We start from the raw sequence: 26,331 nt of genomic DNA, 5'->3' as shown, positions 1-26,331 counted from the left end.
TGATTCCTTCGCGCCCCCCCCACCACCGTCTCCCCCAGGGTCCCCCTATCACTGCTGGACCCCTAACCGTGGGTGGGTCCCGCTGGGTGTAGGAACTCCTCCCTTCCCCCAGCCGCCCCTCAGGGGTGCCGTCCTGGAGGTCCAGCCTTTACTTTTGCTCCCCCTTCCCTCCCTCCACTCCCTCAGGACCCACGCGGCTGGAGGGGGCCTCAGTGGGCAGAGGATCAGGCCTGGGATCTCAACAGGCTCCCTGGGGCCCAAGTAGGCAAGGGAAACCTGGCCACGCTCCCTTTTGATCCTCTCCCCTCCCAGTGGTTCCCCAGTTTCCCCCTTCGGGCATGGGATCCCTTCCCCTCCCCCAGCCGCCCCTCGGGGGCGCCAGTCCCGTCCCTCCTCCACGTCTCCTCCCCCTCACTCCCCCCATGCCCCACATCCTACCCGGTCACTGGGGGTTCCCTCCATCCCCTTAGGTGTCCTTGGTCCCCCACAGGTGCCTGGTAGGTGCCCTAGTTGTCTAGCCCAATTATTGAAAAACTCAACTATTTTGACTTTTTACAGTGTCTGGCAATCCAGAAAACCTTTAGCTCACATTAGCCTGACTACAGCATGGAAAGGAAACGTATTCAGGCTGAGAGGCCTGTGACAAGCTATAGTTAATAAGTTCTCCATGGTGTCAAAAGTAATAATAGTAACATGCCTTTGTGAGTTAAATTAATTTTGGTTTGTGCACTGGCCTGCATATAAATGTGAATGACATTTCCAAAAATGATAAGGCAGGAGTTGAGAAAGAACCAAGTGCTAAAGCAGAATGAGATGCGCTCACTAGAGCAGGGCCGCTCACTGCAGGCATCTGGGGGCGCAAGTAGAGAGATGCAGGGTATTATTACAGCAAAGGTGGCGCCGTGGGGGGAGGAGTTGTTTTAGTTCATTTTGCCCTTTACAAAAAATCCGGAAGAGAGATTGTGTCTTTAGAGAAACTAAAGATGTTTGACATCCTGGCTCCCTGTTTGGTAATGAGAGAGCATCTTCCTGCTAATCTCTGATTTCAAGTGTCTTCAACCCACAGATATTTTTTTCCCTCTGCCTGCAAGAGGCAGCTGATTGGTAATAGCTTTTCAATGAATGACCCGTCAAGTGGCATTTTAAAGCCCTAATGGTTGTGTTCACTTCAGAGACTTCTTCGGATTCCCACACACATACCCTGCCACTGGCACAGATAAATATGCTGTCTGCAAAGAGTTAAAAGACACATGTTGAACCCAGGAAGAAAAGATCTTAGGATGACCAACATAGCTGGTGTGATATCTTGTCTTTTTCTGTTTGAGCTCTAATAGTTCAAGGGTTGCAACCAGAAATCAAATTATAAGGAAAATGAAGATTTCCCTGTTAAGTGATTACTATAGATAGGAACTATATAATAGTTTATATTATGTAATTATATAATAGTTTTATATAATATATTATAATAGTTGATATATAAACTTAATAGTTTAAGGAAGAACTATATAATAGTTTAAGGAAGCTGTGTGCCTCCTCTTACTATAAAACTTGACAATTCAGTCTAGGCCTCATCCTATAGTAATAAGTCTCCACATTTCTTTCATGTACCTGTCAACACATTTTTTTTTCCTGTCTGTTCAGGAGTACTATTGATATACCACCCAATTTTTAAACTTGTATATACAAGTTTCTTTATTTCAATAAACTTAAGTGCACTGTATTCTAGGCTATACATATTGTTTGATATCCATAGCCATCCTACACAGTCTTGGAAGTATTATCCTCATTTTATAAAGGAAAAGTAAAGGGAGTCCCCACAGTCATACGCCCATTAAGTTACCAAGTCTGCATCTTAACTCAGGTCAGTCTGAGCCTGTGCTCCTGTTGACACATAACCATAAAAACCCTTGCCCTGTTTTCCAGCAATCAATTCACTGTATGTACTAAAGGCCTCCTATATAAGCAACTATGTTCTGTACCTTCTACATTTAACTATCCCAAACGAAAACACATCAGCAAAGGAAATAGCTCCTTGGTGGAAGATTTTTCATTAATCTGATGCCTCAATTCAACAACATATCTACAGATCATTCTATGCTGGGCCCTGGTGATACAGAGATGAATTAGATACAGTTTTTCCACTCAAGGAGTTCATAGGCAACAAGGAAGGGATGATGCTGTCTGGTGGTGAGGAGTTCAGAAGGGATGATTAGAATATGAATGAGGTGGGTTATAAAGGATGATTAGGAATTCAACAGGTCAAGAATAAGGATTTCCAATCAGGGGAAGAAGGGTGAGCATATGAAACATTCAGAGAGAAATAACATCTGGCTACGATCTAGTGCATGTGAGAGGAGAATGATGGGGGCAGGGACTAAGCCACAAAAATAAATAAGGGTAATATTTTAGTGCTTTGAATTTGGAAGTTAACATTTTACTCTGATAGTTGGCAACCAGGAGGGTATTAAAGCTGCCAGTGGCCATATCAGCTCTATGGCTTAGAAAGCTAATCCTTTGGCAGTATGACGATGAATTGAAGGCTCTTGCTTCCAGAGGCAGAGTTCATGAAATTACGTGGCAGTGAAAGTAAGAACTCAAATTTGAAAAAGTTTTTAAGAAATGATTTATAGAACTTTGTTTTCAATTAGACAGAAGAGTGAGGGCTTGAAAGCCATTGAAAGTGATTCCACCTCTAGCTTGGTTAACTGAGAAGTGAGCAAATGGGGCAATAAATGAAATTACAGAAAAATGAAATTAATGTAAATTAATTACATTAATTTTAAGGATAAACATTAAGTTCTATTTTGGACATGTTGATTAAAACAGAATTCATTTCCATTTTAGATCATATTAACACCCTACTTCTCCCCCATCACAAACTTGTTTAAGTGTTTTATATATCATATTTTATGTTCTCCTAAATACTACCCTACCCACCATCAACCTGCATTGCTTAAATTTTCCTGATTCCATCATCTCCTTAACAGTCTAGTATTTTTCTAAATTGCTTATAAATAAAGCCAGAAGTCATGTCCTTTCTTCAAAGGAAAGAAATCTCCAAAGGAAAAAATGTCCTGAAGAACAGAAAGTGAAGAAAACAACCTTCATCCTTGCCATTGAGCTAGTACATTTTCTAGCTTCCTCAGGAACTTCCCGATTTCCATTTCCACTCCTCCCAGTGAGCAGCCAAGGATAATAAACCACTACAAGCACCTGCTCCTTCCAGAGCTGATCCAAGCTCAAGGTCACTGAGGGGTGAAGCGGGGGACAAAATCCAAGCCACGTTTTACCCAAGGATAGGATTCAGTGGACTTCAACTCGGAGAGACCCACCGTGTGAGGAGACCCTGAGCTCCCCTGCAGAAGCAGGACCTCAGGCGGGGCCCAAGTGCAGTGAGATGGGCATCTCCACGTAGACATCTTACCAGGCCCCCCAGCTGGCTGTCCACGTCCACAGCTCTTCTGTGTGTCCAAGAACAAACTCATAAGAGGGCTGACTGAGAGTGAGAAGTCTGTATCAGCATTCATATGACATTATCCTTCTGCTAATTAATACAACAAAAATATGAGTGTCTGCTATGTGCCAGACACCGTACCCCACACCAGCTGAGTAAGGAACACACAAAGATGGATATAATTGTATTTTGTAAAAACTCATTCTTAATTTTTGATGGATAGAAACGCTAAGAATAAAATAACGAGCATGCACTGTGCACTTAAACCATATTCTAGGCATCATTCTAAGCACTTGATGTATCTCCTTCTCATTTGATCCTCACAACCACCAGCTGAGATCAGTACTATCATTATCCCCATTTTATCCAGTAGGAAACTGAGGCTTAGGGAGATGAAACAACCTACTCTAAGTCACCTAGCTAGGAAGTGACAAACCAGGGTTTCAAATCTAGGTCTATCTGACTTTAGACTCCAGCTCTAAACCTCTACTACCTGTAGCCCAACAGGTGCTTCAGCCACAGACCCATCCCTACACCGTATCCATTGACCTCTGGCCACATGAGAACAGAGAATACAGCACTTATCATGTGTTTAGAGAAGGTGGCTTGCTTTTATATTTTTCTAATTCACTGCTTAAAATAATCCCTTTCTTGCATTTATTTATCCTCCTTTTTGCAGAAAGCTTATCCTTCTACCTATTTTTTCCTTATTTGACCTCACCAAATCCCTATGAGGAGAAAAGAATATAATTGATTACCCCTTCTGATTCAAGATGATGTAATATATCTCCTTTTAGTCGATACATTTAACTCAGGCAACCTCAAGAACGGAAGGGAGAATCAGGGAGCCTGTGTTTGGACGTGCTTCTGTTCCTCTGAGAAACCCTTTCATCTCAAAAGTCTGCAGATATCCATGGAAGACCTTGAGACGGTCATTCAGGCATTGTAGCCTGCTGACTCCTGTGCACTCAGGAAGACATGAAAGCAATTACAAATTACTTAACAGAGGATGCATAATATTAGAGATGAAGAATCTGGCTGTGAACACTTCCACCAGGGAAATGCTGCCATGTGACTTTTTTTCCCAGTTCAGCACCTTGTGCTAATAGCATCTTACAGGCTTAGTGTTAGAGGCTATTGAACAATGACCCAATATAAAAAGAAAATTAAACTTTCACGAGATCTGCCACATAGAAGAAAAAGCATGGACTTTGATGCTTAACAAACCTGTGTTCTGGGTTCTAATAACCATGTTACGTTAACAAAGTTACTCCACAGGGCTGAGCCTCAGTTTGTCCATTTACGAAGTAGAGATCATGATAACCTGTATTTCATGGCTGTGAAGATATGGAATAAATTATATGAAGTATCCAACACATAGAAGCTGATCTGTAAATGGCAGCCCGATATTAACAATGACTAACATTTATTGAGCACTTCTCCTTTGTGCCAGCTTCTGTATGCACAGCACGTATATTAACTCTTTAATCCTCACAACAGTCCTTTAGTTGATTATCATTCCCATTCTACTGATAAGGATACAGAGTCCCACAGAGGTTAAGAATGTCCCCAGATCACAGCTAAGTAAGTGATAGGTCAAGATTTGGACTCGGCAGCCTTACTGCAGTATTCACTGTGGTACTAGCTGTCTCTAAAAATCAGTTTGAGAACCTCATACCTTTCAGGAATAAAAGCCTAACCTCCGGTCCATTTTCCTTTCTTGATGTACCTTATTTGGAACCACAGGAAACTCTTTCTCAATGACCCCATGAAAAATTGTCTCTGGTTACCTCTGTAAGCTGTTCAGTTTTACCCTCACACACAAACGAGTATTCTTAATTTATACTAGAAACAACTTCTTTCAGAAAGATTTCCCACCTGACCCTGTACCACTGTCACCTACAAGGGACATCATTGGCTCGTTTCTCTGCCTTTAATTCACTCTGGATAAGTTTGAAAGTAACCCTTTATAGTATAATACATTCTTTACATTTTTTGTATTTTTTTTCCCATAAGCTTAAACCTATAAGACTCCTCTGTCTTCAAAAAGTAGTCATATGTATCTATGATTCATCATCTTCAGACAAATCTTTTCAAATATTTCAAGGACTCTGACTGCCTAAAGGCTTTTTTCAGATAACAATTTTATACACATTCTTTTTAGCTTCAGATTCAAAATGATGTCCCTTAGATTTCACATATTCTTTCTCCGAGTCAAAAGATTTTGGGGGGGGGGGTCATCTGAAGTTTATATGGTGATTTTTTTTAATTTATGTCATTTGTATTTATTTGCCAAGAATATGCATGAAAGCAGTGGAAATAAGGATTACCTCAGGCACTTAATTTGTCCCTTTGCAGAATTTATTGAACAATAATGGTTACTACTTTTCTAAGAAAGAGTTCATGGAAATCTGCAAACTACTTTAAGGTACAGTGTTGGCAAACATGCTTTTATGGGATTTCAAATGTGAAAAAGTTCTCCTTTTAAATTTTTATATTGGGACATCCCTGGTGGCACAGTGGTTAAGAACCTGCCTGCCAATGCAGGGGACACGGGTTCGAGTCCTGGTCCTGGAAGATCCCACATGCCGCAGAGCAACTAAGCCTGCGTGCCACAACTTCTGAAGCCCGCACGCCTAGAGCCCGTGCTCCGCAACAAGAGAAGCCACCGCAACGAGAAGCCCGCGCATCACAACAAAGAGTAGCCCCCTCTCTCAGCAGCTAGAGAAAGCCCGCACGCAGCAACAAAGACCCAACACAGCCACAAATAAATAAATAAATAAATTTATAATTTTTTAAAAATTTTATATTGATCTCCATTAACAGGATATCACATAATAAAATCCTAGATGAAAACCATAGATAAAAACTAAATCCTAATAAAATGATAAAAATCACCTGATGAAATTGGCCAGAAATTTATGGGTCCGTTTTCTCAGTCACATTTTCTAGAAGCTAAGTTTCCTTCATTAAAAATATGATGTTCGGGGCTTCCCTGGTAGCACAGTGTTTAGGAGTCCGCCTGCCAATGCAGGGGACACGGGTTCAAGCCCTGGTCCAGGAAGATCCCACATGCTGCGGAGCAACTAAGCCCGTGTGCCACAACTACTGAGCCTGCGCTGTAGAGCCCATGTGCCACAACTACTGAGCCTGCGTGCCACAACTACTGAAGCCCGCGTGCCTAGAGCCCGTGCTCCACAACGAGAGAAGCCACCGCAATGAGAAGCCTGTGCACTGCAATTAAGAGGGGCCCCCACTCGCCACAACTAGAGAAAGCCCACGTGCAGCCACAAAGACCCAACACAGCCAAAAATAAACTTTAAAAAAAAAAAAGATGTTCAAAGTTGAAAACCAGAATGCCATTACAAATAAAAGAGGAAAATTATCACAGTTTATAATGCCTTGAGTTACAATTGCATAACACACGTTCTTAAAAATTCTTTTAGTCGTCATTTCGCATAAAAATCTGTGATGTCCTTTACATAACAATAAAAACAAAAACCTGACATCTCAGCAGGTCACTCCAGCTGTCAGTCTGAATACATGCAAAATGAAGCAAATAAGTTACACCTATGTGCTTTCTTTGTCTGAAGAGGATAGCTTCCAAGCAAATTCACATCACACTCGTTTGCAGATAGACTATATTTTTGCACTGTGTGATGTAGTGACATCCACATTTCCATGCAAGGGACCATTGAATTCCCTAATGATCTGATTTTCTTAACGATGAGCACCAGTGAACTTTCCCCTAGGCAAACCGGATGGAAACGAAATTGCTTCTGCAAAATGAACAATTTATGAAATGTTGGCAAATTGAATTCCAAATATACTTAGAGATGATCTTGACTTCCTCTGTAAGTCTGCCACAACATGCAGTGCATTTAAGACCTACATGAGAAATACACTAATTATCTGCATAACCTTTAAGGAAAAATAAATGAGAACAGAAGATCACCACTGGAGAGAGAAAAGCCAAAAACTCTGATAAAGTAGTACTATGTAGATGGGACCATTTCACTAAGAAACTGAGATTAATGTAGATGTTGTTAGAGGTGTTCACTTATCACCTTTGAGATTGGTGATCTATTTTGTGAAGGGGGTAACTCAAGTTAAGCAAATTTCTTCACTTTGCTTCAAGTCAGTTACATAGCCAAGATGAAAATATAAATTCAAATGCCTAATTTATATGCATATAATTTGCAACTCCATATATTTTCATCTTTATCTGAAAACTGAATTAACTGGGCTGTTCATGAGAAAGACTTTGTTTCCATTATCCACAATCTAATTATATTACTATTTTCACAGTGACACTGAAACTATCAAGTAGATGCAACATGCTTGTGGTACAGAAGACGGACTGTACTTTTTTCTTTATCTCAAGTAAATAATCCTTACAGATCTCCTAGTATTCCATCTATGGAGGGTTATAACGCCCCTGGAAATGGCCATAGTCATAATTGGGATTTGTACCTATTCAGAAATTCAAATATTCCACCTCAGCTATTATATCATCAAGTAATGAGGATTCTTTTGCATCTTTACAAGAGCCAGCTACTCAATGTCTAATAATGAAGTGGTGGAAACTATTTAAAAATGGTTATTCTACTGATATTAAACTAGTAAAAATATGATATTAATACATTTCGTGTACAGGTTTAGTATATCGAAGCTCTTTTCTTTGATTTCATTTTATTCTTACCAGTTCTTTACTAGAAAATGTAGTTGCATTATTATATATAAATCTAGTTAGAGTTTTTCTCCAACCAAACTAGCCAAATTCCCAGTGTTACTCACGTATCATTTTTAAAACCTATTCCCAAACAGTAACTGTTTTCTCTTCGGCTATTTTATGTTTTTGTCCTGTCTAGTTTTTCCGCTAATGATACTTATACATTGTCCTTGGCATGTCTACTCTCTCAGAAAGCTTGATCCCCAAGATTCCACTTCCATATTCTCTTTGCCTTTAATAAGAAACCCAAATGATATCTTAACTCTAAAGAAACTTTATTGTCAGCTATGTGCTAGACAGTTCTTTGTTTTTGTTTTTACATCACTAGTGCATATAGCATAGCTTTTCATTTTTTCCCCATCAGAGTCTTGGCCAACTGATTCCAAATTTTTCTTACAATAGCACAAAAACTAAAAATTGCCATTTTCTCTGTCCTATCCCTTTTCTACAGTAAGACACAATGGCTCTTGACCTGTAACTTTATATCGACTTTTAACCATATGGCAGACGCTCTGTTAGGCAAAACTGATGAAAAATAAGCCTAGTTTAATGAAAGAGGCAAATAGGGAACAGGCATCTTGTGTATAATACTACAAGTGCTATACTGAGAGTTTAAAAAGGTGTCATTGAAACACAAATAGGGAAGAAAAGCCAAACTCTCATGAGAATGGCCAGGGGATGACTCAGTAGAGATGACAGCTGAGAATTAAGAGGAGTCCAGTAGTAAAACAAAGGGAGGGAGGTTATACCAGGCAAAGGAAGCAGATGTCCAAAGATATGAAAGCGCAAAAGAACATGGCGCAATCAACAACATGCAATAGTTCTTGTTCTGTTGCCTGCAACCCAAAATGAATTTGCTTTCATGTAGTAACATTCCTGTTGTATAAGTGTGCATCTCCTTTGCTATTTCTTTGTATAATACTTTTATCATTTTTCTTTGTATGTCCATGGGCTTCATCCTCTGCTCTGGTGTCATCTTCATAGGTTGTCCTTTGTATTTTCAAAAATCTATTCAAGTGAGACCACCCTTTCCAAGAGTCTGTCAAAAGGGCGGTTGTGTTTAACCTGAATCCTCCTACTTCCGCTCCCTTAATTCTTCTTGCTCGTATAGATTATGAGAACCAGAACAGTCAGAAAGCTGGGCTTCTTCTTCCCCTGCTACACATTCACACATCTAACCCATAATCCATCCCTTTCCAAAAATCCATCCCCCCACTCCTGTGGCATTCTTCCCCTACTGATGGGTATCAAGAACCCCCAGACCAATCCCTTCAGGAATGTTCACTTCCCTCTTTATTGTCAAGTACTTGCACTTTATTGGAAGATAGAGTAAACAAACTGGCCTTTCCCCCCACCCCTTACTCTCTTTTTCAAGTTTCTTTTCTCTCCTCTATTCCTTTCTCTATTTTTTCCCCACAGTCTTGTCTCTCCAACCTCAATTTATTGGCTTTTTCCCCCCCGTCTTCTTTCTTTTTTCAAGGCTCCCATTTGCTATGGACAGACCCCTTGGCAAGCTGAAGCCAGAAGTGGAAAAGCTGGACTTGGCCCCTATGACCTCCCTCACCTTGCTTAAGTGGCTTTTCTCCCCTTGACAGCTTCTGTGTGACTAGCCTAGTGCATAGCATGCTCTTTTTGTTGCCTTCTTTTTGGTTCTCTTCTCCATGATTGTAAGCTTCTCTTGGCTCACAGGTGGGTCTCATGTAATCCTCACGGAAAGAAAGAGCAGGTACGATTCATCTATTTTAATGGTGCAGGAAGAACTTGCTTGCAGCGCCCCCCTGAGGTGGTTGGTGGCAGAACTCAAGTCTACAGAGCATTTACCTTCCCTTTCCCCCAGACCTCCCTGAGAAGAAGGAAAACCTTCCTGGGGCAATGGTGTCTCCTACTTGTGTGGTATTACCATTCCTTCTGGATTTCTTGGTCACCACCCCAGAACTAAAAAGGGAAAGTGTTCTTTGGATAAAACAGCACCTTGGCTTCTGAGTTCTCTCTGTCAAGACCCTATTCCCCCATGGTACCTTTCACGTTAGTTAGGATGCACCAGTAAACGTAGCTATGGAGTGACAGAGGTCAGGGTACTAAGTCTTTGCAGTTGTTGAGCATGATTAGTAAACACTTAATGCTGCTCTACCAGAAAGACTGTGTATAAATCATTCAAATGCTTATCTCTGCCAGTAAAAATGACACTTCTCAGAGTTGAAAGTGCCAAACTATGCCTTCCAAGGATTACCTGGTATTGTTTTTCATGACTGCTCCAGCACCAATGGCCCATCTTCTGGCATATTATTTATTTACAATGGCTTCCTTTATAATTGCATAGGTCAAATTTGCGTTTTTATGTAGAAATAGGTTGCTCATATTTCAAAATTACTTAGTATCCACACTTCCGGTTTAAAAGAAGATAACGCTGGTTCCCATAATCCAAATAACTATCTGGAAGAAGCCCCAAAAGTCACATGAAGACAAGAAAATAGAATATTTAAAATTGGGTCTGACCTAGAAAATCAAGGACATGTAGTTAACAGAGAGAGAATGTTAAAGGGACAAAGCAACTTGGTCTCTTTAGATACTTTCCACAAACGTTCTCCATTATTTCCCTTCACTTCACATGTCCTCATACAATTGGGTCATTCACCTGGATTCCTACTTAGGCTCTCTGACTAATTAAGGCAGCATCCCTAGCTATGGAGACATACTCACCATCTTTGGTGATTTTGCCCGTCTCCACTCACTTGGATAAATCTTCCATAACCCAAAGAACTGTCAACTAAAATTTAATACCATGATGGATTGCCATGTCATCCTCTAGGGGGCAAAACAGCGTTTCATATTATTTTAAAGGACTCCTAGAGATCTAAAGCTTTAGGGGAAGGGAATGAATGGTGGAATTTCAGGCCCCAAAGCACACTACAGAATGAAGAATCTTTTGACAAGGACATTGCCAGGACTCACTTTCCATTCTACATTCTGGTCGCATTCCCCTATCCGCCACTCAAAATTCACATTTGAAATTAACCACAACAAATTCCTCTACCTTCTCTATACTGGTCCTTCCAAATATATATTTCTAAAATGGCACTAACCATTTTATGTTGAACTTTTGTTTTTATGCTTGTCCCCCTCAACACAGAGTAAGTTTCTTAAGGTCAAGGACAAGTTTTCATCATCCATTCTTCCTAGTGCCTTGCACCATGACTGACATATTGAAAACACAAAATAAGCATTTGGCAAACTGAATTAATGAAATATAAGCATTGCTCGTTTTCTACTAACCACAGAAAGTGAAATGGATCACTAACCATACTTTTGAAAACACTGTTTAGAATTCATTCATTTATTTCTATTAATTATGTAAGGCTAGGCTACAGTAAGAAGTTGGCCCAAACATGTAATGGTTCAGTGAAAGAAATTTATTTCTTGCTCACTCAGTAGTACAAAGTGGTTCCACATTGGCAGGTAGGGTTCTTTTACTGTGCCATTTGGGGATCCTGGCAAATTGAACCTCTGCCATCTATAGCATGTGGCTTTGAAGGTCACAGAGGTCACTGTCACAGTCATAGGAGAGAAGAAAGATCATACAAAGTAGTTGTGGGGGATTGAGTCTAGAGGGGCACACTTCACTTCTGTTCACAGTTCATTGGCTGGAATCCAATCACAAAACCTCATCCAACTGCAAGGAGGGCTGAGAAATGTAGTCTAGCTATGTGTCCAGGAAGAAGAGAATGGATTTTGACAAACAACTAGTAGTCTCTGCCAGAGTTGAGCACTCAAATATGTATGCATTCTTTGTCTCAATGAATATGTGCTAATCATGTCTTATATGCCAGGACTATGCATATAGATTAAAAGGGTACTGTATAAAGATGATCAAATTCATGTAAGTGAGATACAATCCAATAATCACACAAATCAATATCCGATTGCTGTATATCATTACAATTACTGGGCATGATTATAGTAGATGATAACTATAGTCAAAACTTCAAAAGAAGAGTATAAGGAACTACTAAAGAATGTTTAAGAAAGGCTTTATTTAGTCTGGGAGTCAGGTAAGGCTTCTCTAAATAAATGTTGAGGTAAGGTCTGAAAGGTGAGTAAAAGTTACATAAAAGGGAGAATAACAAAAGGACAGAAGGTGTCAAGCAAAAGGAACTGTTCATATGGTGGTGCTAAGAGTACAGTTAACATGACTTATTTCATGATATGAAGAAGCCTGATATGAAGAGGCTGAGGAGTAAGCAGGAACAAGACCTTGAAGAATATTTTAACTGGTGGTAAAGTTGTGGGTCTTTTTCCCAAGAGAGACAGAAGACCTACTTGAGGATTTTAAGTAGATTTGTTATTTAAGAGGCCGACTCTGCCCACTATATTCCAGGAGTAAATTGAAGGAGAACAATTTAGAGACTATTAGAATATCCCAGACGACAGATTATTGGATTGGGGGTAAATACTCTAATATTGAAATATTAGAGATTTGTTGGAAAAGGATGGAAACAAGTGAACCCACTTGAGAGATTTCTAATAGGTAAAATCAGATCTCTAAAGGAGTCAATGGTCGGTGATAATGCCCAGTTTTCTGGCTTTAGCAACTGTTTGGAGGCCAATACTGAAATAGAGTGAACCAGGCTTGTGAGAAATGTAATGAAATTCAGTTTTTGGCATTTGAGTTTAAGATCTTTATTTAACGTACTAATGTGGAAATGACAAGTAAGCAGTGGATATATAAGTCTGGAGTCCAGATGAAAGATCTGAACTGAAGAGACAATCTTGGGAATCACTTCCGGATTGTTAACTAAAGCCATAGACTGGGATAATATCAGTTTAAGAAGAAAAGAAATGGGCTTGGACTAGAATCAGTGGCCAGAGAGGCAGATAAATCAAGAAAGCCTCCAGAATTACAGAATCCAGGGAAGAGACAGAAGTCAACAAATCCTGCTGAGAGTTCAGGTTAATGAAACCTGAAAAATATTTATGACCTACCAAGATGGATGTCATTTGAAAACTTGGCAGAAACCATTTCAATTCAATAAAGTAATGGAGAAATCAGTAGAACATGAACAAATAGGGACAGTGATTGTAGACAATTCATTCAAGAAGTTTGGCTTCTCTAGATAGTGCCTATTTCAACCACCCTCTTCCCTATATATGGCACTATGTATGGGGAAGAAGGTAGTTGAAACAGGATTTTTGTTATAATAGCAAGAACTCACATAGTACGTTTTATGTGCCAAGCACTCTTCTAACTACTTTACTTTGCCTTGTATTTTACCATGTTTATTTTGTTCCTTGGTTTTGTATGCTTTATTGTGTCCTGGTATCTAGGACAGTGGTGGCCCATAGGAGATGCCCAATAAATGTTTGATGAACAAATAGTTAATGCCCGTGTCTCAGTCCAGTACTCTCTCCATCACTCTGTACTGCACTGTACTGTTACTTTAATAGGCATTTTGATTTTCTATTTTCATCATTTTTAGAGCACTTCAGAATATCCACTTTTCTGTTGTTAATTCTTATTTCTAATAGGACTACAAGTGTATCTCTTCATCAAAGTAGAAGTGAAAGATATAGTGAAAAAGTTTTGAAGATATAAATCATAAATAGAAAGCTGTCCTTAATTAAATTACATACATTTTATACTTATAGAAGAGTAACTTGTTTAAGCGCTTAGAGACTTTGCACATGTATCCCTGTGCCTGGAACATTCTTGCCCTGTCCTTCAAGGGGTTCACATTGACTCTTCCTGTGGAATCTTCCCATCTCAGCTCAGGTATTGGCTCTTCAAGCACACTTACATGTCACCAACCCCCCCATATACACTAGCTCTAGCTGAAAGGGGAAAGCTGTAAGACTTGTCCTAAAGCTACATTTGCATGGCAAGCACATTTGTTTTACAAAGGATGTTTATTTGGGGTGGCTGGAAAAATTTATCTTTGATTATTGGGGGTATAAATCTCCAAATAAAGTCTTCCTTCCTTAATTCTATCACTAGACCCTGGCAAGTTTCAACCTTCTCCTCTTTGTCCCCAGAGTATTTGTGCCACCTGTTCAGTGCAGTTAACACATGATATTGTTATTCTGTTTAAATTTGTCTTTCTACTACATTCTGAACTTGTTTAAAGTCATCTTATTCCTCTAGGTATCTATGGAACCTAGACTAGACCCTGGAAGAGTTTATGATGGAACTTAATCATTGCTTAGTAAGAAACGAATGAATAGTTGAATGAATACGAAGTTAATCAATTACATAGTAACCTCACAAAATAAGTATTAAAAGAAATAACATAGTCTCATTCTCCTGAACCATTTACTGTCCATTTGCACACTAGGCCAGATTCAGTCTTTTTAGCCTGGGTACATCCACAGCAACATTTCACACTGTGACCATCTGGACCATTAGATGTAAATACTGATTTGGCAGATACTTCAGGGGTAGGAGAGTAGTTATGGGAATAAAATGAATTTGAAAGATACTACCACACAAAGGATATATTTAAAGCCACCCTGTTATTAAAATTAAAAACCTGACATTGACCTTTCCTATAAATGAATAATATCTTTGTATTTTTACAAATGGAGAATACGCAAATAGTCTAGATTTTCATTTTGAGAGATTGGACTGCCATTTGTCTGTCACCTCTAAATAGATGCCCAACCTCAGAAAAAAAACTTCTATTCAGAGAGAATATCTCCAGTTTAACACATAGAAAAATCTTAAGATTAACATAAATAGAATATGTCCTTTTAAAATGTCACAGCATTAAGTCAATTCAGATACCTTTTTAAAACTCATTCAAAAGTACAGCATTTCCAACAAGTGTGTGAACTTAGCCCCATTTACAAAGATCATTAAAGTGAACACCTCTCTTTACACATAAAATGATGGATGGTGCTATAAAAGCCAGCAAATATTCATTTATTCAAATATTCATTCATACTGTTCTAGTATCTATAATGCTTTTCAAAAAGGAAAGGTATTACTGTAGTTGTCTATATTAAATCATTAATTCATGTCTACTCTATTCAGTGGATGCTTTTAAAAAAATATCAGAATTATCAAGCTGCTCAGAACAAAGGTGATTTCTGATTGTCAGCTCCATATTCTAAAAGAGCAGGTTAATTTCTCTGAATCTCACAGTTGGAACTTTCTAACACTGACTGGCAGTTTCCACCTAGTGATCAAGGCAATTGACTAAAATAAATTATACATAAAGCTGAGATTTCTAATAGTAATAAGACTCCTTCATGAGCTAATCATACCAGCAAAAGCACTCATCTGTCGGCTGCAACCCCATAGGGTCTTGAAATTATCTTATAAAAACTGCACTTCCAGAAATGTTTTCATTTCCAGTTTCATGAAAGGACTAACAGAGCCATGTCTACAGCACTAGGAACAAAGAAAGACCTCTGAATATATTCATTAGTTGACTTGTTGATTAACTAGAAACACTGTTGATATATCGAGTACTAGTGTCCATGCTGTTTACAAAACAAGACTGGTGAGGCTCTCTTTTCAATGCAATCAACCAACAGTTATTTCTAAGCCCCTATCATGTGCCTTATAAGGTAGTATCAAGTACAATCCCTCTTCTTCTGGAGATTAGGATGAGGGGAACTCACAAATATGAATAGGGGAAAATATCTCTAGGCACCATACTACTGGCTATAAAGCAATTAATTACTAGTAGAAATCCTTGTGCACTATGGAGTTACTTGAAGATATGGAACTTGGACTAGGGCTTAATGGTTGGGGTAATTTAATTAGGCATAATAAGGGACTACAGATATTGTAGATGAATTTCCTAAGCAAAAATCTGGTGATGGGAAGGAAGATAGCTCATAGAGACGTAGTCATTGCTGTGGTGACCCCTCCACACACACACAGTCTTGCACCATCTTCATGATGAAGCCATTTATTCCACTGGCCAAGAGTGTTGATGGCTGACACTCGTAACAACTGAGTTCCTCCTCCTTAGAATCTCCCTCACAGCTGAGGAGACCCTGGTCCAAGATGTGGGGAAAGGCCACATCCAAAGACTGGTGGATTCAGGAGCATAAAACTCATCTCTTCAGAATTTAGAACATCTCTGAAGAGCTATTTTAGCTCCAGAACTTCCCATAGGATCGACTGAGGCCTTTGGTGTGACTGCATCATAGCCCAACTTCTCCACCCGAGCCATCCTGCTTTCTGCACTCTCCCACAGGTGTTGATTCAAAGGACACATCCCAATCTCCCACTTGCAAATCAGTTTGCTTCCATGGAGAACCCAACCTGTGGATACTGAGGACATTGACTATAACTGATAGTAGGGAATCTGCATTTATTCCATCAATAGGCATATATGGCTCTGCTCTGTGCCAGCCATCTCTTGTGGATCTCATACTCTGGTGGGGAAAACCTCAACAAAATAGAACTTCAAGCAATATGTGCTAGGATGGAAAAAAAAAACCAGGGCATGGGGGTAGGTAGTGTGAGTGTTTAGGAGTGGATGGAACCTCTTCAGATAGCATGGCCATATAAAAGGTCTCTAAAGAGGTGACATGTAAAGAAGAAAGCTGAGCAAACTAATAGAACAATCCATGAGAGTGTCTGGGGGAAGAATATTGCAGGCAGAAGGAAGAGCATAGGCAAAGGGTCTGAGGTCAAAGTGTACCTAACAGGTTTGGAGGAGAGGAAGTAAGATTGGGAGTATAATGGTAGGAGATGGAGGGGTCAGACCCCATCTATAAGGCCTTTAAGTGTAAGGAATACAGATTATTCTAAGTGAAATGGGAATACATTGAAGGGCTTTGAGTAGGATTGTCTCATGACCAGATTTCCACTTTAAAAGGATCAGTCTGCCTTTTATGTGAGGAAGAGTCTAGAAAGGAGAAACGGTTGAAACAGAGTGGCTATCAGGAGGCTATTAGAGAAGTCTAGTCCAGGAATTATGTGATGATTTAGACTTAAGGTTACCAATAGTCATGGTTTGCCTGGGACTGAAGTTTCCCAGTATATAGGACTTGTGAGGCTTAAACCAGTAGAGTCTTGAGCAAATGAGGGTGGTTGGTCACCCTTCTTGAACTAGAATGATGGCCCTATAAATGGGGAGATACGGTCAAATTCAAAATATATTCTGAAGATTGAGTAGGTAGTGAAGTTGAAGAAAAAGATTTGGATAGTTAGGGCAAAGTACAGAGCTTCTTGAAAGCCAGGAAGATGGGTTTGGACCTTTGAAAGATTAGCTTGGCATTAGTATGCGGTCTACATTGGACTTTGGTGAGACTATGACTTAAAGAAATCTTTGCTCAGACTATTTCAAAAGAGATGACACAAGTATTTAGGGCATAATCTCACAGAGTGGAAATGGAGGTGGAGGGCATAGAGGTAGTGGTGGAGGCCATGGTGTAGGGTGATGGTAGTGATGGCAGCAAATGGTAGAGATGCAGGTCATATTGGAAGTGGAGGTGGTGAGGGTAGAGGTCATGCTGATGATGGTGGTAGAAAAAAGTGAAAGAAAAAATACAGTTGAAGATACATTACCCAAAGAAAGAAATGTCAAGACTTGTAGGCTGAATGACTAGAGGAAAACAAAAGGTAAGGTGGCCACTGGAAACAGATTAGTTAGTGACCCTGACAGGTAAGGGTATTGAAAAGGCAAACAGTTGAGGGAAGGGTTTGCTGATGAACATCCATTTAGTAAGACAATCTAAAAGTGAAAGGAGAATATCCTAGTGGGCAGTCAGTTAGGAATATTAGTTTCTATCATTCCACATGACAGTCTGATAGTAAAGAAAACTCAGAATCAAGTCAAAAGACTTTGAGCATTAGCTCCATGCTGACACATCAGGTAACCCTATGTAAACCGAGTTTAAAAATTTTAAAGCACTGAAAAGCAACTTCAGTTGATTAACATAAAAATACATGCTTAATTTGGCATACCAATTATGATGATTTTATGAGCAAATGAAATCTTACATGTTCAAGTTCCTAAGTTAATGAATTAAATGGAGATCTGTAAAAGGTGCTAAAATAAGTACTTTTCTCTATTTCCCTTTCTCCCAAAATATCCACTTTGAAATTCAGTCACTCATTCTTCCCCCATCCCATAGCTTTAAAATTACAGGTAACTTGACATATTTCTTCTACTTGAGGTATGGTTTTTCAAACTGCAACTGCTTTCTTCTGAAACTAAATATGTAAAATCTTAAAGATTCCCTATATATCCTAAGACTGAAGAATAAAAGTATACTAGAAGTTATGACAACTCTGTTTAGAGCACCTGCGATGCCTACAAATTGTGGAATTAGATTATGGGCCACGAAGAGCGGTGTCATTTAAGAGAGAACACCTGATTAGGATGCTTAGAGTGACCTGGTTCTCCAGCAGTCCCCCAGGAAGGCTATTGTGGCAAATAGACTCCTGCAAAAAGAACCCTTCTGATGAGCATTTCTGAACAGTAGTTTTGTTCATTTACCTTTCTCTTGTCTCCTAAGGTTCAGGTGAATTTGTCCATCCTTTGCATTAATTTCTGTGCTATCGAGGCCCGTTCTGTATTTTCAGAGACTATGAAATGTAATCTAGTCCACTAGATTCTCCTGATGTGTACATTAATTCCTAGGGGTGAGTAGGCACATTAGAAGTAACTCTCTATTATCTACATTAGTGAAAGAGAGGTATGACCTAGATAATTCAAAATGGGGGAATTAGCTCCAATTTCCATGTATTTACTTTTTGAAAATATGTGGAAAGTGATAATTCAGGGAAGGACCTTGTCTTCAAGGAGTTTTTAGTCATGTGGGAAAATTAAGACATGCACAGTAAGACCAAAAAAAGTCCTTAGTAACATAAGAGATATGTGGGTAAGGTGCTATGGGAACTCAAGGAATGAAAGAACCATGGCTATACACACATGTGGTGATATTTTCAAAAGCATTACACAAGCAGAAAGTACCATTTCTCTCTTCCCCTCTCTCTCTCTCTCTCTCTCTCTCTCTCTCTCACGTGTGCGCGCGCACACACGCACACAGACGTTGAATATATTACTTCTCACCTATCGATAAATTATAGAACAGATAGATACCCTTTCCTTTTTGAAAGATGGATTTAATGAGTACCCAAAAAAAAAAGGAATTGCATTTTCTTAGTTTGTTGGATTACATCTAGGCAGTTAATTTAGCCAATTTAACATATGTCAAGATACAGAGAAGGCCAAAAACAGCCATGTTAGGAGTACAACAGGAGAAGACCTGAGGCTATGGCCTTCTGTACCTCATTCCTATCTTAGAAATCTATCTGCAAAAGTCTGACACAACCATTACCTTCTTTGGAATTACTATTGGAGGGGGGTGGGCAGGGAAAAGATACAAAGAAATAAACCCTGATTTGCCATACATATACTTAATCCCGTTATGTCAGTGAGCAGTCTAGCACCTCCAGCATCTGAGAATACAACAAACTGCACACCCTTGCCCCGTCTCTCATGCTTTTAAATATGAATGCAAAAATCTTCCTCATGTTCAATTACCAAAGTTCTTAGTTATCCTAAAGAGTAAAACACTTAAGGTGGGAGAACCCATAGGCATCTTTTCTGAAAAAGGTAAAAGTTCTATATAGCATCATCATTTTAAACTCTTCAGTTATTCAGAAATGCTCAAATATAGGATTGGTGAATGTTCTTGAAACTAAAATATGATACCAATGAAATAACGTGAGGGTATATGAGAAACTTTGTGTTACTGTGTATTTCACTTTTTTGACCCACCGCTTAGATTTTTATAAATTTTAGGATAAGGAAAAAGAAAGTTAGACCTCACTTGAAATGAGTAAAACTAAAAGTGCAAAAACTTATATACGTTTTTGCCTTTTTGCCTTTCTGCTATTAGGAATTTACAATTTCTCATCAATAAATAGAATTTTAATGGAACACGAAAGCAAGTCTTTTTCCCCCAAAAAGTCTAAGTATTACACATAATCCTATTTGAAATGTCAAAAGACAAAAAAGTAGGTAGGTTTATTCTACCAAAAAAGTGTTAGGCTCTCTTCAAAGCTATTTAATCAAGTTATGAATTTTTGCCATGAGTTTTGCAGTACTATTCAGAAAGCAGTCTCTAAAAAAGTCGTCTTGGTCCCATCTCCTGAACCACTGAATTATGGATATATTTTGATGAATGTTAAAGTATAGATGAGCTACTTAAAAACTGAAATGAGTTACAGTCACTCTTGATGACACCTCAGTGAATGAAAGACCACTGGGTAAATGCCAGTGAACGTTAAGAGTTTTCAAATTCTAATTCTCATAATCCCCCTCCCTGAGGAGTTTACAGTGTTTATGTACAAACCACATTCACCTTTATTTGAAAAATTACTTATACTTTCTTATTGGTTTTCATAGCAAGAGAAATTGGGTGATATCTGCTTCTCCCTTCGCTACGTACCTACTGCTGGCAAACTGACTGTTGTCATTCTTGAGGCAAAGAACCTGAAGAAGATGGATGTGGGTGGCTTGTCTGGTGAGTCTGATGTTTACTGTGTTTTTTGATGCTGTTTCATCGTGGATACCGAGTGCACAGCACACGTGCCGCGATGCCCCACCCCTTAACTGGTCACAATTCTCTTTCCCATGGAGCCTGGAAGCAGTTTCAGAAGTCATCCCAACACAGAGACCCAGGAAGCCACTCTCAATTTATTAGAATTAGCAGAGAAGATGAAACCTATTTTCCCACTTCACAGCCCAGGTATCAATTGTCAATCCTATGGCTCTGAAAGCTGAAAAACTGCTTCTCTTTTGAAAGGCAACACCTATGACCAATTATAATTTTGTTCCATTTTTTTGGTTTTGTTTTTTGGTCAAAATTCATTTATGATATGAAAAATACTGTTTTATCTGAGGCTCATTAGGTTAATACTTAATTTATATAATAAAAGACAAATATTAGGTAAGTATATAGCCTAAGATAGCTTTTAGCAACACTGTTTTGTGTGAACATGCAGCATTTCAAATATACGTGAACAATAAAATCTGAGGGTGAATCCTCATGGTAATGCATTTATTCTCTACAGCTTGTGTTGGGGATGGGGAAATTTTGGGATTTAAAGTTCTGTACAACCCAATTTTAGTTTTAAAAAAAGTGAGTAAAGTATATTCTTTTTTTTTTTTTATCACCTTTATTGGAGTATAATTGCTTTACAATGGTGTGTTAGTTTCTGCTGTATAACAAAGTGAATCAGCTATACATATACATATGTCCCCATATCTCCTCCCTCTTGCGTCTCCCTCCCACCCTCGCTATCCCACCCCTCTAGGTGGTCACAAAGCACCAAGCTGATCTCCCTGTGCCATGCAGCTGCTTCCCACTAGCTATCTATTTTACATTTGGTAGTGTATATATGTCCATGCCACTCTCTCACTTCGTCCCAGCTTCCCCTTCCCCCTCCCCGTGTCCTCAAGTCCATTATACTTGCTCAAAAGCAAAGTCAACTCAAGGACTTGTCATTTCCACAGCTGAACACAATTGTTTTTATTTTCTTCTCTGTGTGATTAAATCAGTTATATTCTTGATCTTCTAGTAACTCATTAAAGTGTGAGGAATTTTCTTGATATGGCACAGGGTCAAAAATAGACTATAGTTATCACTGTTCATGGCTATGGAATTTGAACCAACATTACTGGTTATTCAGCGCTTTCTCTAATAAAAATATTGCAAATTTCAAAAGGTCACCCTCATGCAGCATGGTGATTTTATATTCTAAAGTATAACAGCTAAAATATGCTAAAGCTAAGGTTCCACTTACTGAACCACTAATTTGTCAACCAAATTCTCCTGGTGCCTAAATTTACTTCTCTTTATAAACACATTGCCTGGGGAATCTGCACTACTTCTTTCATGTCACTAAGACCCCATTTAAAAACGTGCTGCTTTCATTGCCTAATGGCATTAACAGAGCAAGTTTAAAGCAATGAGCAGTTTCTTTTAAAAATGTAGAGTATTTATTGTGCCCAAGATGCAAAATATATGCATACACATATGTATGTGTCTATACACATCCACCTTTTCCTGGCTCTGTCCAGTAAAAAGGCCTAGAAACAAAGACTGACCCAGTAGCCACGACCATCCCAGAACCAGAAATGGTGTGAAAATACAATTTCTCACTAGAAGAACCTGGAGCTTATTGGAGAAATGGTAGATTCCAGGTGTGGCAAAGGAAGGTATACAAGACAAGCCTAGAACATCTCGTCATACCAGAAAGCAAGGAAACTATCAAAGACTAAGGAGGTCGTGTCAACAGGCTTAAGAGTCACCTTGAAGAGGCTTCCACTGGCCAAAGATGTGATAATTTGAACATCAGTAATGATAATAAATGCAATGTATTTAAACCTGAAACAAAAGAGTATTTAATGTGCAGAGAAGTTTTTAGGCACGAGAACAGTTTACCCCCAGAATTCTACTTAGTATCTTGAAGTCTGACTTCAGATGCCTTTGACCTTTCCGCTTCCTTTGGTTCAATAGCCAACTATCATCATATAGTTCTCTGTATCCTCTCTCCCACACTCCTTTCCAAATTCCTATGCCAACCACCTCCTCATCACCTCTATCTAGTGCTCTCCTGGTCTTCCTCCCAATTCACCTTACACCCTTCTTCAGAGTTCCAGAAGCAACTCTACCATGAAGCCAGTAACTTCAGGGTCCTTATTTGTTCTGTCTTCTCCCAAAGTCCTAGAAAGGAGTCCCCATGGTCACAGATAGATATTTCACCTACAATTCGTTAATCACAGTTTGTGCCTCTTGACACTCTGACGCCTCTTCCATCATCCATCTCTCTTGTTGTTCAGCAGCATCAGAGATGCTACAGGCATTTTTGAGGTTTAGCTATGGGAAGCTGGGTCTAGCAGGACATTATTTATGTGGCTTGCAGTCATAACCATGTGTAGTTGGGTAATTGCTAGGTATCCCAGCGAAGGAAGGGCTCCTGGCATGACTCCTACTACCCATTGTGTTAACTCAACACTGTGACATGAAAGGGGCAAGGCCAGAGGTCATATCTAATTCAGTCTTCGTAACTCTATAAAAAAGAAAAAAATACATTCTTTTTTCAAATGCCAAACTACATTTTCTGAAAATAGCTAGTTAACTGGAACCAAATTGGGCTGTTTTGCGAGGGTTTACAATTATAGTAGCTTCACGACCCACCTAACACAGTTCCACCCCTAAATTTGAATTACCTGGAATGATTTGGTCTAACAGTTAAATATTAAATTCAGGATATTTAGCCTTGAAGCATCCTTAAAGATTCCTAATCATATGGGCTTCCTGCTGCCTGTAAAATTAAGTCATAATCACTCAGGTCTACATAATATAGATACTTCCAGACTACGCCCCACCATATTTCTATATTTGAACCAAGTTGACCAGCACACTGGTGCCCGGAAGAGGTGATGGGATTTGCTGCCTCCACTGTTTGCTTAAGTTGTTTCCTTCACCTGGAATCTCTTCCATCCACCAAGGTCTAGCTAAACCCTATCCATTCTCAGGCCCAGCTTAAGTCTTATTTCCTCCATCCATTGAACAACTATGTATTGTGTCCCTACTTTATGTTAGGCATTGTTCTGAAACCAGGTTTACATCAGTGGATAAAACAGCCAAAGGACCCTGCCCTCATACAGATTACATTGTAATGTGGGGAAACAGACAGGAAGCCAATAAATAAGAAAAGCACGTTGTACACCAAGAGATGATAAGTGCTATGAAGAAAGCAAAGCAGGGAAGTAGAATAAGGAATGTTGGGGAGACGCTTTAAATGGGGTGGTTGGAGGAAGACCCGTGAGTAGGTAACCTTTTGGCAACAACCTGGAAGAGGTGAAGAAGTGAGTCATAGGGGTGCCTGGGACAGACAGCATTTTACGTGGAGGGACTCCATGAAGATTTTTTTGATCCATCCTAAAAGAACAAATTTTTTCCTTTTTTAAATGCCAGTAGTTTGTTTTCACCCTTCAAACATCACGCTTCTCTCACTAGACTGTGCTCTATATTTATACATCCCACCATGCCCACACTGACTGGTAGCACTGAGCTGAGCTGCTGAATGAATAATCAATTATTTACAAAGGAGCTATGGCCTGAAAAAACAAGTCTTGCATTTCAAATTTGTTTAACCTACTTACCATTAAAATAACTTTAAGCACTTGGATGGTCTGTCTCAAAGTAAGGTGACCTATGTCCAAGGAGACCAAAATTATATACCGAGGTCCTTCCAGGTAATTCGAATGCCAAACTACATTTGCTGGAAATGGCTAGTGGATTGGAACCAAAATGGGTTTTTTGCCAGTGTTTAAATCCCAGTCTTCCACTGTTAGCAATTTGACATTGGACAAGTCAGGCTTAGCTTTCTAAGCCTCAGCTGCATTATCTGTAAAGTGGGAATAATTAGAGAATCTTATTTATAAGGTTATTGTGAGAAATAAATGAAAGCACACTAAAGTGCTTACTAACTATTATTGTAATTATTTCTATTAGTAACGTTATCAAATCTTGGGTTAAATATGCAAAATGTGAAAGCAACCAATGGATAGTTTAACCAATTCCTTGATTTAGTGGGAAAAAAGTTTGATGGGATTGGCTGGTCAATTCAGACAAAGAGATATCAGTAGACACCTGTATTCTAAGTCCCAATATCAAATTAAGACAATATATGGGATTAAACAAAAAATACTGAAGAAGAAATAGGAACATTTTTTAAAATAATTTCTTACTACTCTTCAACACAGTCAGTTTCTTTCTTTTCTACTGTGTTAATTCAAAAAGCATGGCTCCAAGATTTTGCCTCTATCATATACCCAATATAACAAGCCATGCAAATCCCAACTCTTACTTTACAGTGACAAACTTGATTGGACCATTCACATATCTACAGTAGACACTTGAACTTTGATGCTTCCTGTTCTAGCGCTCAAGTATTTGTGAGCACCAACTAGGGTTTCTGAATCTAGCTATTTGTATTGAAATCTTGAGTCTTGCAGGCTGCAAGGCTGTTCTTCAGGTGCAAGTAGGTGCAGTAGGAAAAGAGCAGCTTTTGTGCCCTGTACTTGGAAAAAACTCAAGCCTTCTGCTTAGTAACCACAACTTAATATACATCTGCACTTTTGGAGTAAGTCTCCCTTCAAATAAATGTTTTCATAAAAATTGAGGTCGAGTATGAAGAGTGCCTTAGTCCATTCAGGCTGCTATAACAGAATACCATAACATGGGTGTCTCATAAACAGAAATATCTCACAGTTCTGGAGGCTGAGACATCTAGGATTAAGGTGCCAATAGGTTCTGTGTCTGATGAGAACCTCCTTCCTGGTTCACAGATGGATGTTCTCTCTGTGTCCTCACGTGGTAGAAGGAGCAAGGGAGCTCTTTGGGGTCTCTTTTATAAGGTCACTAATCTCTTTCATGAGGGCTCGACCCTCAAGACCTAATCACCTCTCAAAGGTCCCACCTCCAAATACCATCGCATTGAGGACCTGTTTCAACGTATGATTTTTAAGGGGATTTTAACATTCAGTCTATAGCAAAGAGGTCTAAGAAATTGAAAGCACCAGAAAAGTTGAGAATTCCTAAAGGTATGAGGTTCTATATATGTCTTGCATTTTTTAGCTGTATAATTTTTATATTCGAATTTCTACCCATGTAGACTCACAAGTCAGAAATAACTAGATACATTGCTGCTAATTTCTTGTCCCTGGATATGTTACAGTTACTCTTCTCAGGTTTTTTTTTTTGGTCATCCCAGAAATTTGAGACTTCTGAGTATAGCTTTAAAGAGGAATGTTAAGACTCTAAATTCAGTTTGGGCTTTACATCACAAGTTAAACAAAATTCTGAAAGTTTTCCAACGAGTACATAACTGTTCCAAGAAGGAAAGACAAAACTTCTGAACCAGCAAAATGGAAGTGATAGTAAGCTTTTAAGTTTCTGTATTAGGGAGAAGTTGTAATTTTCAACTTTAATCTGAAAATGTTTTCAAGTGTTAAGAAGTCATTAGCACATAGTTATAAAACACTTTACTAATTTAGAAAACCTTTTCTAACTTGGTTTTCTCACGTGGTCCTCAAGATAGACCTGTAAGGTAGTTTCTGAAGGTGATATTCTCAGAAAATTGAAGCTTAGGGACACTAGATAATAT

General features: G+C 39.1%; 1 protein-coding gene and 1 long non-coding RNA gene across 10 annotated transcripts in view; one reads left to right on the top strand and one right to left on the bottom strand.

Annotated features, from left to right (window-relative positions):
- The window catches only part of SYT1 (synaptotagmin 1), a 1,216,262-nt gene that overhangs the window by 1,102,186 nt on the left and 87,745 nt on the right, over positions 1-26,331 (top strand). For all 9 annotated transcript variants that reach the window (XM_061204233.1, XM_061204230.1, XM_061204232.1 and 6 more), the window contains one exon: positions 20,558-20,675. In XM_061204233.1, coding sequence (XP_061060216.1) covers positions 20,558-20,675 — 118 coding nt within the window. The remainder of the gene's footprint in view (positions 1-20,557; positions 20,676-26,331) is intronic.
- Positions 1-26,331, bottom strand: part of LOC133100321 (uncharacterized) — a 268,666-nt gene that overhangs the window by 197,248 nt on the left and 45,087 nt on the right. The window lies entirely within an intron of this gene.

The sequence above is a fragment of the Eubalaena glacialis genome, chromosome 11 (assembly GCF_028564815.1).
Source record: "Eubalaena glacialis isolate mEubGla1 chromosome 11, mEubGla1.1.hap2.+ XY, whole genome shotgun sequence".
Classification (NCBI taxonomy): domain Eukaryota; kingdom Metazoa; phylum Chordata; class Mammalia; order Artiodactyla; family Balaenidae; genus Eubalaena; species Eubalaena glacialis.
This window is presented reverse-complemented; position numbering and strand designations above follow the sequence as displayed.